Source organism: Spea bombifrons, chromosome 4 (assembly GCF_027358695.1).
Source record: "Spea bombifrons isolate aSpeBom1 chromosome 4, aSpeBom1.2.pri, whole genome shotgun sequence".
Lineage (NCBI taxonomy): Eukaryota > Metazoa > Chordata > Amphibia > Anura > Pelobatidae > Spea > Spea bombifrons.
The window spans coordinates 39,084,666-39,101,694 of NC_071090.1; the positions used below are offsets into that span (position 1 = coordinate 39,084,666).

The window sequence follows — 17,029 nt, forward strand, 5'->3', positions numbered from 1 at the left end:
AGTTTCTTTAAAATTTAAATAATATGAAATGTGTATTATCAGTTCATATTTATTTTTACACAGTTGCTGCACATGAGCTTGAAGAAATCCAAAGTTAATTCTTCAGAGGAACGTGTCTTGGAGATGTTAGATCCATTTGTACAACTTCTGATTGGATGCTTTAAGTCTATGGATGTTAAGGTAATTACCTGGCGATACTAAACACGCCCTGCATGAATTGCACAGCTGCAGTGGTTGCTTTGAGGAACAGCATAATTTGCCCAGATATTTTTGACGGCTAAGCAAGTGGTGGTTCCCATGGAAAAAACACCTGTTTCATTAACTGGTGACCGTGGCCACCCTGTCAAGCAGCACCATCATGTTGTCTCCCTCAGTGGCAGGGTTTAAGATTGAACCCTAAAGGTACTCCACACTGCCAGTGTAATGCCAGCAGTATAACATAATATTTTTGACAGCTGTGGGCCCAAACCACTAAAGTGTGTTTCATACACAGTCACCCTGTTGTGCACTAATGACACTGTTGATCATTTGAAACATGCCCCCCCCATCCTACATTTTACAGTTAAATATGCTAAATAAACACATGTTGTTTGGCTGACGGACTAAATTAAGGAATATGTGTTAGAAACCCTATTTATGTTTCTACCATGGCAGCAACATTTTTTACTTCCTGTAACCAGGATCTGCCTGTTTGCTAAGTTGCTGAAACTCGTTAAACAGTCCCTTCTTTTAAATAAAACATCTCCAAAACAATTGCACCGATTGAAAAGATAAAATGCAGAACTGACGTGTGGTTTTAATAAATGAATTACAATCCATGAGCATCCTGTATAATATATACCTTTACTCTTCCGTAGGTTATCACTGGAGCCTTGCAGTCTCTCATTTATATGCTGAAGTTTCCGTTGCCCTCTATTGAAACAAACACTGAGCAGCTCATTAAAGAGCTTTTCCTCTTGCTGAAAGACTATGCAAAAGCAGGGGCAGCCAAAGGCCAGAATTTCCACCTTGTTGTGAACTGCTTCAAGGTAAGAATATTAGTGTTCCAAAGACTCCTGTGCTGTATAAGAGAAGACCATGAGACAGCAGGGTGATCTCTTAAGTGAGATAGACATTAATTATACAATGCACAATTATAAGATCATTGAGTGTGTAACTAGAAATGAAAATGGGCAGATTAAATGGGGCAGCTGGTGCTCAAAATGTATGCAATGTTACCTGGTGCAAACTGAACCATACATCTTTAACACACACACACACACACACACACACACGTGCCCTTGTGAATGTATAGATCTAAACTCTGATGGGTTCTGCTGCCCATTACGTTTGTGTAACTACTGCTATTCTTCCAGTCCGTTACAATCTTGGTGAGACACATGAAAGGAAACATCAGTGAGAAACAGCTCCAAGTGTTACTGGGCTACGCAGAAGAGGATATATATGATTCAACACGTCAAGCTACGGCCTTTGGTTTGCTTAAGGTAAACATGTAAAGTGAATAATTTGTTTCTGCGTGTTGCCAAATAGGTTCATTTAGCAAATACTATTTTTTTTAACTGTATTTTGGTGTATTTAACAAAACGTAAAGTCAGAAATAAATTACTTGTTTATCAGGTATAGTTTCAGCGCAGGTCTTTACAGGTATGATTTGCATTGGGCAGTATATCTTTAGGATCCCATTAAATTCTAAGAACATATGGTTTTGAAGACCATAAATTTTGGTAGTAAAATTTAAAAGATTTGCTTCCTGAAAACACAATTGTCACATCATAGTACCATCTGCTCATGTTTTTGTTTGCTTTATTCTGCCACCAGAGCTGCCGTCGGTCAATGACTTTGGGATTTTCCCATTCAAATATGGTGCTATCAAATAATATAAAATTGCTATTTTCCTATATTGTCACAATAAGGGTCATCGTTAGTGAGTCCATATTTTAGTGCATGTATTGCGAGTCTATAGCATGCCAGGGGTTCTGCATTCTTTAGCTAAATTACTAAATTATCACATGTTGTGCTGTTTTAAAGCAATTTAAAGTAGTTTGTGTATATAAAACATTTGTGTATATTCTTTGAAACGTAGTGGTTTTCTGGTAGGAGAAAGGGAAGTATGGTGCTCTGCTGTCTACTCTTTCAAGACATCCAGACTAATATTTTTCAGGCTGTGAGAAGTGTATTCAGCATCTAAAAGCACAAGGGCTTCAAAAGGCACTATGAACAGAGAGACATTAAATAGTCAGATATTTAAATAGTGTATAGTAGTGCTATTGTATCACCACACTGTGTAATCACCATATGAGGTTTTTGAGTTAATGTCACAACATCAGGTGATGGTATAGTAACTGTCCAGACCACCAAATTATTGTCTGTTTTTTTGTTGTCATTGATTGTAAGCAATTTATCTGTTAACAGTTGAAATGGTATTTGTTTAAACTACATTTCAAAAACGGGTTAGACCAACTTTCATGTATACAGTATCGGACTTGTTCCTAACTGTCCTAACACGGTTTCATGTCTTCGAAGGCTATTGTATCAAGAAAACTGATTGTCCCTGAGATGGATGAGGTGATGCAGAAAGTTGGAAAGTTAGCAGTCACTGCTCAGACTGACCAAGTTAGAGTCCAGTGTCGTCAGGTTGGTCAACCATCTTCATCTAATCCTATGTCATCATAAGTAGTACTCTGATTGTGCTTTTTAATAATTTCTATGTATGTTTGTTCCTTGCTGACTAAGAGTAAATGAGACAGACATGAAATTCACACATGTATTGCCCTCAGCTGAGACATATTTCCATATATAATTTAAATAACTTAATAACTTGAGTAATGAACCTTTTGTTCCTACTGCTTTTACAGTTGTCCTTTGTGAGTGCGCCTCAGCAAATCTTTAAGTAATTATTCCTTGTGATGGCTTTTACTTAATATTTTATTTGATCAATGTATCAATATTCTCTTTCCAGTTATACCTAATTTATGTGTTGAATCTCTCCCCAGATATATATAAAGTATCTTCTTGACTATCCCCTTGGCGATAAACTGAAACAGAACTTGGAATTCATAATTGCACAATTTAAGTATGTTTTTCTTCTAATTCTTTGTTATGATTACTTGTGTGCTTGCCACATGCCATTTTTAAAGTCCTGGAGCAAATATTTGTAAGGGGTCCTCTAAAGCCAACAAATGAAAATGAAGAATTAATAATTTCCTTAGTATAGAGTTGTATGCTCTGGTGCTGATGGTACATACTACATTGTTCACTTGGTAATTTTATTATATCCATGATTTTGTTCCAGGTGTTAAAATGCATCTTTAAATGGCATGTATGTAACATGTAAGTTACATACCATAAAAACATGAAGCCATACACAAGATAGGAAGAGATTTATGGTTGCCAATCAATTAAGATATAGTTTGAGGTTATATTTTTATGGAATTTTTATGGAATATAACCTTTTATGTACCATAAAATAACCGTGTATAATATTTACATGTTTGAGCATCTATAGTTCCATTTTTATATATATATAAATTTATTTTACTGTTGCAGTTATGAGTATGAAACTGGAAGAGACTCTGCCTTGGAAATGATTGCTTCTATTTTCCAGATGTTTACACAAGTAAGTAACTTTTAGTTTTTTCTCCTAAGGAAGTTAAATGTTTAAAGTTTCATTTTTTATAAACTGTATATGCTCTATCCAGCTTTGTGGTTTTTTTTTTTTTTTGCATTTCTGCGTAATTATGATGAAATGTGCACTTTTCATTTTTTTTTCTTTTCTAGGGTATGCTCAGTCAGTACTGTGGCCTTATCTTTGCCCCACTTGTTTTGATGATTGTAAATGATGATTCTCCTAAGTGTAAGAAGATGGCTGCCCTTGCAGCTAAGACTCTTCTCAGCAAGGTCACTCTGCAGCAGAAGAACCTGATGTTTACAATGGTCAACCAGTGGCTAAACAGTGAAAAGGTATGAAACGCATTGTGCTGGAAAAGAATCAGATTGCCTTTGCAATTGATAGCTTTGAATAAATCCATTACATTTGTTTTAATTTCTTAAAGGGGAAAGCATTACTAATAAGTTTTATATAGATGTACAAATTAATAAAGATGATAATCTGTTGAATCTCTTAATTGTGCCTTCATGTCCTGTTTGTAGCTGTTCTTGATTTAACTGATTTTGCATGTTTTAGTTCAGTTTATGGCTTTTCCTAGTGGCAAATTATGGTCTAGACCTAGGACAGCAGCCCCTCTCCCACATAACGTGGAGCCAAATGCCACCTTGGACGATCAGGCTCCCTATTGCGCCACTTTTCAATGGGCCAGTTAAAATGGAGATCGTTGAACTCCCCAGCTGGCCGACAGCCTTGATAGTTCCCTACCGCCTGGTGCTGCGTAAAGTGCGTATCTTTACAAGGTGGGGCACCAGGATGAAGTCATATCCCGGAGCTCAGCCATAAGAACGTCAGCTTTTAATTCGCTTGCGTATTTTTTCTTTTTGTTTTAAACTCAAAAGATTTTACTCATTTGCATTTGCTTTCTCTCAGTCTACACATAAAAGGCTAGGTGCCCAGACCTGTGGTTTATTTGTTGAAGTTGAAGGCGTGGATTTTGAGAGTCGACTGGAAGCCCTCCTGCCAATGATTGAAAAGGAAATTGATCCCTTGCTGTTTGAAGATGTAAGTACTGTGATCTGTCTTTAAATCCGAAGGAAGGTAGTCTAATGTGACACAGCTGAATCCTTAGATACATGGGGATAATGACAGAAAGGAGCAAACTGGCCCATTATGAGTTCTTTAGGATATGTACAAGTTTTTTTCTGAATTATTTGTAACACTTTTCTATTTCAGACATCTGCATCCCTTTCTGTAATGTAGAATTTTCACACATTACCCCTTTTCCACTTTCTAACATTAAATCATGCCTTCTGCCACTTTTTTTTTTTATTTTTTTTTATAAATGCTCCTCTTTTTGGATTTTATTTACTCCCTTTACATATTTGAATGTTTCTGACATAAATGACTGTATTGTCACATCAGTTAATGCCTGGCGCCAGATCTGACATGACTTGAATGCTTGTCTATAACATAGACATTGTCCTTTCCTTTACTAGTCTTCCACTCTCACTCTGTCTCTTTCCATGCAGCTGCAAGAAGAGTCACAAGAAAAGTCAGCAGACAGACTTCTGTTTAGTTTCCTTACTTTGCTTACAAAAATAATAAAAGAATGTAATGTCACACAGTTACCAAAGCACAGTAAAGTGATGAACACAATCTGCGGTAAGTACTATGTCATATCTTGAAGCAATTAAACTCAAATCTCTGCCATGCATTAGATACATGAGGAATGAATACCTGATTTGCACAATTAAAGGGACAGTCTAATGCATAAACTCTGATATACATTCTTTGAAAACAAAAACATTAATGCACTTCCCTGACACAGAAGGGGCTGCAGCGGATTTCTTCCTCCTCTGTAGTCTTGACTATTCCTGCCACTGATAGTGGCAGAAACTATTCCTGCAACTGCTTTAAGGATGGAGTGCCACTTTAATGCACGCATCCCAGTAATATGGGGAAAGTGTAATTAACTCAAGTGAATTTTAGATTTTCAATTTATTTCTCTGCATTCAAATTTTAGAATTTTTTCACCACTCCACGATTAATGTCATAAACAAGAGACTTCATCAAGAGCAGCCACCAAAAACAGAACCAATTTCGAGCAGTAATATTACGTAATTGGAAGCTGTTTTAGATGCGATAGAAACTATTGTATCAATTGTATTTCATTTTTTTTTGAAGGCATATGTATTTTGAAATGAGTAGCTTGTGCAAAGCTTTAAAATCGAGTCTAAAATGCATGATTCTGAGCTGATTCACTATTTACCTAAATCTCACTTCTTGAACCCACAGCCCACGTGCAGTCGCATTTGTATTATCCCCACAGCTGGGTCTGGCTTACTGCATCTCAGATTTTTGGGCTTTTGTTTGCCCTTCAAAAACCAGAAGACCTTGTCAATCAATGGAACGCAAAAAGAAAAAGTGGAAAGAATACTAAGCCGGAATGTATTGTTCCATACTTATCTGACAACCTGGATGCAAAGGTAATAAAATGAGACCAGAGTAAAGAGGATGACTTTATATGCTTTCTGCCATATAGATATAGTGGTTTACTGCTCTGGGCCAAGGGGCTAAATGTGGAGTGGTCCCCACGGAAGCCTATTAAGTGTAGGTACATTATACATTTATACATTTTTGGAATATAAACAACCAAATATTTGCTTGTGCTAACTATTTTAAAAACATTAAACCGTTTTGATTTTCTGTGACCGTTTTTTTTTTACCTATATATAGAAGCATAGTATTTGATAGAAGAAATTAACAATTCATTTTTGCTAAAAAAAAAAAAAAAACTTAAACCTTAACCTCTTGTTTTGAGTTTTGCAGGACAAGGGGGGTTGAAAACTGGCCAGGGCTACCATTGTAAGATTGCATGATGTTAACAGGAATTTGGGAATTTGTTTTGACAGATGAAAGACCTTGCACTGTCATTTTGTCATCAACTGCAATCAAAATTTCTTGATCAACCCCTAGGAGAACAGGTATGGGGCGTGCTTGCCTTTACATTTTAATTTTATGTACACATGTCCAATTTTACAACAAAATATGATCTTACATTCTCTCTCTCTCTCTCCTTTCCCTTACACTGCTTGGTAGCTCTATCTTTCGATTATCTTTCCAATTTAAAGGATACATCTACCTTGCAAATGTATTCTCAGTGCATCCAAAAACCTGGTCTTCATGGCTCCGTAACAATGCATGTTATAAGGGAACCCAACTTTTGCACACTTAGTACATATTTATCTTTAATATAGCTTGTGGGTCTTTCTGCATAACGGGTGCTTTGTTCAACAGGTTGTATAGTGAGCATAACATAGACTTGTCCTAATACTGATGGTTCTTGTCCCAAGGTTATCAAGAATCTATTGTTTGTGGCTAAAGTTATATACCTTCTTCATGCTGACGAGGAACAATCAGAAGATAATAACAAGGTTAACTGCAATGAAGAAGACGACCATCAAGAAACTGCAGCGGATGCCTCAGGAGATGAGGAGACAACTGAAAAGGATGCAGTAGAGGGGGCCACTTTACTGTGGCTAATGAAGAAACTATCTGTCCTGGCAAAAAGAGAAGCTGCTCATACACCTAAAAATCCTCTCAAGGTTAATACAACACTATTTCATTTAATTATTGGAGTGTTCAGTTATTATAGTTAGTGTAGCATCAATCAGTGATGTATCCTGCCCTAGGCAAGTCCACAGGGAGGCAGTCTACCTGGTACAAAACCAGGGGGTAGGTCGCCCTCTCAGAGAGATCAAGACCCCAGTGTCCTGTTGCTTATTGGGCCAGTTACAGGGGAGATCTTTGATCTACCCAACCGGGCCTATTTACACTACAGAAGCTGTGCCAGTTCAGCACAACTTCCATAGACTAAATTAAAATGTGCCATGTGCATTAAGACACAGCGCGCCAGGAAATGAAAACATATCCCAGAGCTCCATTTCTTTAAGGCGCATTTATTGTACCATGGACGCTGACCATGGAGGAAGAGATGATTGGGGGTGCTGCCCTAGGTTGGGCCTAGGGTGGCCCCAAAGGTAAACACATTACTGGCATCAATGCACATTTATTCTAGAATGGTGTATAACATTACAGACTTCAAGTTTATCAACTCTCAGATAAGGGGCTGTATCACTGTATTTCTCATATAGTGGTAGTAATATACAAATGTTTTTTTTTTTTCTTTCAAATGTATCATAAATTGGAAAATATGCAAACTAGAATGGTTGGTTGGCATATTTTGTGCTTTGGAAACAAGGGAAACTTAGAATGCTTCAGAAGTGTGTGTATTCTTGCTTAACTAACCTGGGTGGTGACCTAACTATATCAGGTTATGTATTTATGTATACATGTTGAAGACAATTTTGCATGCTAGTTTAGTTTTCTTTAATTACTGGATTGGAAAATTAGACTTCTACTGGAACCAGGAGGTTTAAGCAGGAAACATACTTTATGCTCAAAAGGACTGAAAATAGTGGGACTAGCAGCAGCGGCAATATTTGCTAGCAAAACATCAGTATTCGGATAGTATACATGTAACACTGCTGTGCTCACATTGATTTCAGTGGGAGTGCTACTGAGCATGTGCAAGAAGTGTACATAAGCAAGCTTTTGGCTTGCTTATGTAAGTGAGTTAAGGAGTTAAGTGACAGAAGTCTCATTTTCTAGTTCCATTAAAAAAAAGAAAAACATGGTTGCACCAATTGGTATGATGTATAAAGCATTGGGAACCATACAAAATGAAGGCAGAAGGATAGTCCACTAGACATGGAGCTTATTTGGAATGTAACTTGTATTGCATATTAGCCATGATTGCGTTCTGGTATTTCACTTTTCTTACATATCCTCTGTGCATGTGCAACCTTACAGAGAACTTGCATATTCAAATTCCTGGGAGCTCTGGCTGTGGATCTTGGAAAAGAAAGAGTCAAACCATTTCTCCCTGTTATCATCACTCCACTTTTCAGAGAGTTGAACAGCACCTATTCAGAACAAGGTATGCAACGTAATGTAAAGAAAACTTCACTTCAACAAGATCTATCACAGACTAAACACCGTATTTAGATCACAAGTTGAAATCCAACATGATATTTTTCTATTATAGTTGTGGAAAATAAAAACAATATCCAAGATTAGCATGCGCAAACACTCCCAATCCTCTCTGATGTGTCACAGAATGATGTGGGCACAAGCACATTCCTAGGATTCTGTGTCAAAATAGAAGAGGGTAGCCCAAAAAGGTTTTGCGAAGGACATATCTATAAATGCCACAACGCAAGCCTTGTCTCGGACACATTGATATTGAGTTGTCACAATCTAAGACAGCAAGCTTGTATTTTCTGCATACTTTCTTTGTATGCGATTTTAGCATGTCGTTAATAAACTTTGTATAACATTCCTATCTGCCTAGGTTGGTTGTTACCTAGATCAAAAGAAAAATCTCACACTATTCTATAATATAAAAGCATGTTTTTTCTTATTATAAATTCTCCTTTTAACCAGATGTTTTTAGCTCCTGAGCAGGCCCCCCCATTGCATTTTAAGTCCAAATTATTATATGATATACCTATTATGTCCTATTTACCCACTGTTCAGAGCTACTTTATCTGAATGCACTATATAAACAAAAAAAAAAATCATAATTGTAGATTTCTGCAGGTAAAAAGACTATTGGAAAGCCTTAGTCTGTTGGACATTAAATCTCTTTAAGAAATAAGGCAGGCTCATACAATTAAGTACTGTATTCTTTTTCAGATCCAACCCTCAAAAATCTGTCTCAAGAGATCATCGACCTACTTAAGAACTTGGTGGGGCTGGAGAATTTCTCTTTGTCATTTTCAGCCGTTCAGAAACAAGCCAATCAGAAGAGGGTCATGAGGAAAAAACAAAAGGCATTACAGGTATTGCTTTATCTGTTTTCTGTAGATGTCTAGTGCTGGATGGCCAGATAAAATATATATATCATAAGCACATAATTTATTAACGTCTATTTGAACCTATGTAAAAGTCACCGCAGTATTGGGAATTATGGAATCTTACGCTCATTTGTTATGTCTAGAGATCCTCTTACAATACACTTAGGGCTGTTACCGGAACGTTAAGTGATCGCTACAAGGTTTCCTGAAATTGTATTAGCTGTCTTAAAAAAACATGCACGTAATCCAGGGATTGTCAGGAGCGCTATATTTTCTGTAACACACGAAAGAGCTCTACTCAAGGCAGCAACGATGATCCAGAATAACACAAAAAAGTTCCTAAATATGTGTGTGAAAAAAAGTAATGAGAAATATATGGGAACAATTGGGGCTTACTTATAAAAAGTGATTCTGGTGCAAAATCGGCAGTGAAAGCTCTTCCATTGAAATCAATGCACACCAAGGAAGTTTAAAGGGACCTCTCAGCTACCATATGCATACAACAGCAGGATTGCTGAATTAATATGATATAACATCATAGTTTCAACTAAGACACTTATATGACTGGTGGCCTGGGCAGATACTGCTGGAGAAATCCACCATGGATTTCCCTTATTTTTAAAAAAAAGTTTGGCTGGTTTTTAAAAAAAAATTTTATATATTATTTTTACACAGAAATGGTTAGAGGTCTTCCTAGGGACCTCCTGAACATGCCAGTGATGTCACAATGACATCACGGCTCACATAATTTTTTTTGTATTATTTATATTATTATTTTAATGATTTATTTAATATTTTTTAAATGAATTAACTTTTTTTTTTTCTGCTTTTCTCTTTCAGGACGGGAGGGGGAGTGAGAGAGATGGTTTCTCACTCCCCTCCCCGCGATCCCCCTGCACTCTCTATGCAGGTCCTCACAGATCTGCATAGAGATCGCAGCGTCTCTGTGCCTCTTCGGAGGGCAGGATATCCCCAGTGACGCAACCCGGAAGGGAATGCCCGATCGCATGTTTGCAACTGCGCGATCGGGCACTTTCAACGGTAACGGCTTACCGGCTTTCATGCCGGAAGCTGTTACGGGAGATCGGGCAGCAGAAAGCCAGCGCTGCCGGCTTCTGCTGCCAGGGGGGAGTCCAGGCTGTCAAACGTCCATAGGGGTTTCTTTGTGGGCGTTTTTTGGACGTCCCGGTCCGTCTATAGGGGAATGAAGGGGTTAAATACCCCATTTTAAGGATTTTTGGTTGTGTACACTAGTACAAAAACAGCATTGTCAATTGAGATCCAGAATGGAAAATGCCTGTGCTTGAATTTCAACACGTTTTGTTTTAATTTTAGGTGGTGGCTAATCCAGACCTGGCAGCTAAGAAGAAGCTTAAAAAACACAAAAACAAAATTGAGTCGAAAAAAAGAAAAATTGAGTTCCTGCGCCCTGGCTATAAAGCCAAAAAACCACGTAGCAATACTCTTAAAAATTTAGCAATGGTTCAATGAAAGACTATCGGACTCTTTTGTGCAGTGAAAAATATTGTATATATATGGAGTGTGGTTGAAGTACATTAATATACCTCTGAGGCAACCAGTGTGAAGCATTCTTACACTATTGTACAGTTTAATGTACTGATTGACATTTTATAATTAAAGCTGAAATGTATAATGTTCCCGTTGTGAACCCACAATACTTCTGACAGGTTGATAGATCATGTTTATTAACATTAACAGAATATAGAGTTTAAAACTGGGTAAAGGGTGTGTTTTCACAAGAAGTTTCAGAACGGAACTGATAAAATCCGGACTTCATACATACAGTTTCAGGATGTCCAAATTAACTGTTGCAGTCCACCCACAGGGAATGTTTGATTTTACTCTGCCTAAAGCACATGCATCTAGCAGTTGTAGACCGGTCTCTTCTCCCCCTCCCCCCCCCAGAAAAATTGTATAAATGCAGCAGTCCTTTTAAGACATTTGATACATATCACTTTTATACTTCACTATTTTCGTGGTCAAGCAAGTATCGCTTGTTAAAGATTTCCAAGAGAGGTCATTAAAGAAATGGTTTATTTTGGAAGAATTTAAAATCTTTCTCCACAGAGCTAAGAAAACTGAACTACGTAGTTTATGGCTATTCTCTCCATAAGATTGTAGTTGACATTTTGTTATAGTATTAAAAATACTCCACCCCAAAGAAAAATGGCCTCACACCCAAGTGCATTCTCCAAAGATCCATTGTCATTACAAACATTTCATATAAATAAAGTAAAGCTACACTACTTATAGATAAAGCACATGTGATAGCACAGTATGGTACACTGCCGTTTGAGAATAGATGATGCATCTCTAACATCCTTCTTGATAAGTCCAGGTGGTGGTGAGTTCTATGTACATACAGCCACATTTGTGGAGTGGTAAGAGTTTTACTGCCTGCTCTTCAGGGACTCCACCAACCTGCAACGTAGAAAAGAGTAGTTTAATTCAATAAAAATACAATTTTATAAGGCAGTTTCAGCTCTATAGACAGACTAGGGATTGTGTATAAATAGCAATTCTCTTGCAAACTAGTTCAGTTACTGTAAAAACTATTAGTAATAACATTTCATTACCCATTTGCACCAGAACAGCTATTTTTTTTTTTTTTACAAAACCCCTGATGGTAACATCTATACAATTGATAGGAACACACTGTAGTAAGGGGCTTGATTATGGGAGCAGGTGAATTTACTTTTTGGTAATAAAGATGTTTGTCATCTTTAGGTACCAAGAAAAACATAACTATACAAATAATTAAACCTATGTACATCCTTAATAACTGCACCAAGACTGGCCTGTTCTACAATACATGAAAAATGCAAACACCTATAGAAGTACAGTCTATTCTACAGGTATGTGCTTCACTGCATGTTGCTCCATTGTGTCCTCTTGGCACCTTCTCCCAATGAACCCTCCACATACTATACAGACAAATCGCTACTTGTTATGGGAAACATTACAATGACAAGAATAGCAGCGGCTCTGGCTAAGAAACAGATACAATTGTATCTTTACCATTCCATTGCTTCATCCAGTCCAGTGCCCTTTGTAGCCGATGTTTTGAAAATCTGCCATTTTCGATCTTTCAAAGCTGGTAAACCAAGAGAATTTGCAACTTCCGTAGGAGTCATTGCCTGTTCCATATCTTGTTTGTTTGCAAATACAACCAAAATGGCTTTTTTCAACTCTTCTTCCTAAAGGAAAGTTACATTTTGAACAGATTAATAGTACTGTTGCTTTTTACTTAAGCATGGATCAAACAGACATTTAATCCATTTCAAAAGACTGCAATTAGGAGTTCCTTAATTTACATCCGTTTTATAGCTTATCAGGCTACATTTAATAAATAAAAAAAACATACTGATAATCATGATCCACTTAACAGGTGAGTTACTTAATCACCGTATAATTTAATTGAACCAATAAACCATTACAAGATTTGATGATCCAGATAATACACTAGCATTCAAAAGTTTCATCACTTAGAAACGTCATTGTTTTAGAAAGGAATGCAAATTTTGTCTATTAAAATAACATGAAATGGATCAGAAATACAGCGTAGATGTTAAGGTTGTAAATGACTATTGTAGCTGGAAACGGCCATTTAAAAAACAAATTGGAATATCTTTATAGGCGTACAGGGGTCCTTATCGTTACCGTATTCAAGTTTATCATTTGAGAAGGCTAATCGATCATTAGAAGGCTATTTTGCAGTTCTTACATGGAAAACAAGGACATTTTCAGCTTTGCTTTTTATAATTGATGTTTCTGATCCGCTTTTTTTTTTTACTGTCTACATGGTGCTTTACCTCTAACATGGCAACAAGCTCTGATTTGGAGATCCCAAGTCTGTCTCTATCACAGCTGTCTACCACATATATCACAGCATCAGTGTTGGAATAATAGCAGCGCCAATAGGGTCTGGGGGGAAACAAAAGTTATTTTTCAGCAGAAAACGTTACAATCCTTTGTTAGGGATACTTTTTTTTTTGTCACCACCTGTCTGGCTATGTGGACTTGAAAATTTTTTGGTAGTCTAAAAACTCATATGTACCAATGGACAGCTACAATTCATAAACAGATACCAGAAATATTGCCCGAGCTGTTGCCAAAGAAGACCTAGCTAGTGTCACCATTCAGTGTAAGAAATAATCTGTGTAATATATATATATATATATATATATATATATATAACCTTTAAAACAAAGACTGCAAATCTAAAACAGTAATTAGAGTTAATAAACAGTATTTAACCTGTGGTATTCACACCAGCACAATACCTGATACTTGTTTGTCCTCCTAAATCCCACACTTGGAATTTCAAGTTCTTGTATGTCACTGTCTCAACATTAAAACCAATTGCTGAAAAAAAAGAAAGATGCATCTTAGGTAATTCACGGTGCCATATACCTATAAAATACCTGTTTCATGTTCTACTGTAATAAGGTAGAAACTGCCCTTTGGTAAGGCATAATTCCCGTACTTTGGAAGATTCCATAGAAATTCAAAAATACCAGCTCTGTCATGCTGTCAAGTAGCAATGACACCTCAGAAAAAATGGCAAGTGTGCAATTTAATGTGATACAGAGTATAGGCCAGTGCTCAATTATTAAGCAATAGTTTAAAAGGATAGTCTAATGCCCATGACATCCCTGATAGAAGAACGAATATTGAATTACTGTGAATATTGAATTACTACATTTCAAGTTGATAATTCTTCTTGCAACTTGGCTCTGCCATGTAAAGTTAACAGGTCTAGGATGCTCAAAACTAGGAAGCAGGTCGCCATGCCCGCATATACAAATAAATACACATACTTGGAATGGTAGTGACAACTTCTCCCACTTGCAGCCTGTACAGAATTGTGGTCTTTCCAGCTCCATCTAACCCCAGAATTAGAATTCTCATTTCCCGAGTTCCAAACAAGCTGGAGAAGATGCTGGAAAAGAAACCCCCTGTAAAAGAGATTGCAATTCAGGAATAGCGAACATCAATAGTTACAGCCCAGTCACAATACCATATCTATATACGTATACACTATAAAAATAATAGAGCAATTAAATATGTTGGTTCTGAAAGTATTTATATACAAATAAGACAATGTCGCACAAATAAAGCAAATAAAATGGGCATATTGTAGCAGAAGGATTTATTGGGAATGAGCCTTCATAAAGTAGAAGAATCGAAACAACTCTCACTTCAGGCACTTCGTCTAGATTGTAAGCTCATTAGAGCAAGGCCCTCCTTGCCTGTTGTCTCTGTAAATCCTAGTTCTTATGTTATGCTCTATGCATTGCTGCAAACGTCAGGCACTCTAAACGGCCAGCGACAGTGTTTACAGTACTATGGATACTGTGTTGATTTGGCTCCTCAAAAGAGATTTTCCTTTCATTCTGAAACAAAAGGCAATTTCCAGTACGTTTAACTTTTGCAATGAGCATGCAAAAGCATTGCAATGAACAAAAGTCAAATATATTTGCCCCAACTAGTATTTAGTCTGGGACAATTGTATGTCTGTTTTTCTAGAACTACAGCTGAAAAGGCAGTCCGGGTGAGACTTCTTCATACTCTCACTCAGGATTGCTTGGCACCCTCAAGTAAAACAGTTTACACCCCAAATGTTGTTCACAAAGAAATTGTTGATGTGGAAGAGTTATCATCCCTTCCACTGTGTCCGCAGGCTTTATAATCCAATTATATCTCAGCCTTCATCTCAACGAGGACATCCAGGGCTTCCGCTAAATATGCACAAGGACTGTCCAGCAATATGCACGCTCTTTTCAGGCCAGCTTAAAGCTAGAGTAGTCGGTGCCCATGTCGCCAACTTTTCATGTAACAAAACAAAGGAAAAGTGGCACAACAAGCTATTTAAGTGAAAATACACGATTATTAAATATAGGCGCAGATAGACGCCGGGGATCTCGTTAGGGTATTCCGCTCTCTGCCACATACACTTGTATCGAGTACCAAATGTGAGTCTTTATGCCCTTGATGTTTTTATTTAATGTTACAGAATAAACCTGACATATTTTTTGGTTTTTGTCATTAATGTAATTGATACACGAGTCTAAACGATCCAGTCTACATTTTACAGAGACACAACTTTTACAATGTAGCAGCTATATTTTAAGATCACTTTTCTCTTTTGGTTTAGCAGGTGAAGAACTGATTTTCTCAGTGCAATAATCATTTTATACGGTTTACACCACTTTTTTATGTAAACCCCAGGTTTACCAGTTAAGTCAGCACTGACGTTAAATGAAACTACTGCAAACCAGTATACTCATGGTTAGAGAGCCACGGTCACAATATTAGAGCCTACATATCAGAAGTGACATAAGATAAAGGACACCACCTATACTCTGGGGTTGAGATTTCGCAGTCGTTAATTGGCGAGGGGAATCTATACACCCTATATGTATGGCTATAATATTAACGAATGGCGTCTCTGTACATTTTACACCGTGTATACATATAAGAGACCCAGGCTCCCTTCCTAACCGATCCCATTCTCACCCATTTCGAGTCGTTCAACGTCTTCCCCACACACCACAGCAGATTTTCCTACGTTCGGTCTCACACCAGGAAGTACTGCTCAGAGTTCCACGTCACATCGAAGTCGCCCTACGTATTAACGTACGTTAGATTCGACACACAAAAAAAAATCAAACTAAATTATTTTTAGAGATTTATATAAATACAGCTTATGAGCATATGATTCCTGACTATAACCGCATATGGCCTACTGGATATTGCTTTATTTTAAGTGGCGGGGTTTTTTTTTCCTCCATCCGCGTCGAATCTGCTGAATCGCGAAAGCAGTTTCGTCATTAAAAGGGTGATTAGCAGTTGGGCAGGTACAACCTGTTCTAAGTCGCACTGTGTAGGTTACACAATGGCAATGATTGTTTTGCTGATCAATGACGGGTACGCGTGACCCATAGATTTTCACAGTTGGTGATTTTTTGTGCTGCCTTATATTCATGTGATTGGTTCTTCCCGTTCCAGCCCTGCACTGTATGTAAATACATACCACCCATGTGTCCCTGTTTAGGCATCTAATCCCCACTCCGTCTTTCCTTCTTTTGCGTTATCTTAAACTATTTGATGGGTATGAGTGTATCCAGGTGTTCTACACCCCTAAAAGTTATAATAATGTCTATATAAGAAGCAGAAATTGTGTTTTTGAATTAAATGATCACAAAAGTCTCTACTACTGGCAAGCCTCCCACTCCTGATCAGAAATAGTGCTCTGGGAACCGGGGGCAGGATTCTGACCCTCCAAATTATTATTATACTTTATTTATAAAGCGCCGACAGATTCCGCAGCGCTGTACAAAGAAGAAAATAATACAGATAACGACAAGTACAATACAGCAATTGACATACAGATACAAGAGGAATGAAGGGGCAGAGTGGCAAAGTTCCCGCAGGAACTTCCAAATAAATATATACAAGCAGCAAAAGTAAGTGGCACTCA

The 17,029-nt window shown here is 37.4% G+C and overlaps 2 protein-coding genes across 2 annotated transcripts in view; one reads left to right on the top strand and one right to left on the bottom strand.

The window, feature by feature from the left end:
* Positions 1–11,442, top strand: part of UTP20 (UTP20 small subunit processome component) — a 47,849-nt gene extending 36,407 nt beyond the window's left edge. Inside the window, exons 48-62 of the mRNA XM_053465037.1 lie at positions 64–180; positions 858–1,028; positions 1,356–1,484; positions 2,524–2,634; positions 2,994–3,073; positions 3,547–3,616; positions 3,778–3,960; positions 4,538–4,669; positions 5,137–5,269; positions 5,903–6,093; positions 6,520–6,591; positions 6,961–7,212; positions 8,480–8,606; positions 9,365–9,510; positions 10,861–11,442. Coding sequence (XP_053321012.1) covers positions 64–180; positions 858–1,028; positions 1,356–1,484; positions 2,524–2,634; positions 2,994–3,073; positions 3,547–3,616; positions 3,778–3,960; positions 4,538–4,669; positions 5,137–5,269; positions 5,903–6,093; positions 6,520–6,591; positions 6,961–7,212; positions 8,480–8,606; positions 9,365–9,510; positions 10,861–11,016 — 2,070 coding nt within the window. The 3' untranslated portion in view covers positions 11,017–11,442. The remainder of the gene's footprint in view (positions 1–63; positions 181–857; positions 1,029–1,355; positions 1,485–2,523; positions 2,635–2,993; positions 3,074–3,546; positions 3,617–3,777; positions 3,961–4,537; positions 4,670–5,136; positions 5,270–5,902; positions 6,094–6,519; positions 6,592–6,960; positions 7,213–8,479; positions 8,607–9,364; positions 9,511–10,860) is intronic.
* On the bottom strand, positions 11,205–16,168 carry ARL1 (ADP ribosylation factor like GTPase 1). Its single transcript, XM_053465048.1, has 6 exons — positions 16,066–16,168; positions 14,367–14,504; positions 13,830–13,911; positions 13,359–13,470; positions 12,565–12,743; positions 11,205–11,967 (listed from the first exon to the last, which is right to left on the bottom strand). Exons 1-6 carry the CDS (start codon positions 16,067–16,069, stop codon positions 11,937–11,939), a joined length of 546 nt encoding a protein of 181 aa, XP_053321023.1. The 5' UTR covers positions 16,070–16,168; the 3' UTR covers positions 11,205–11,936.
* Between the last annotated feature and the right edge of the window lie 861 nt (positions 16,169–17,029).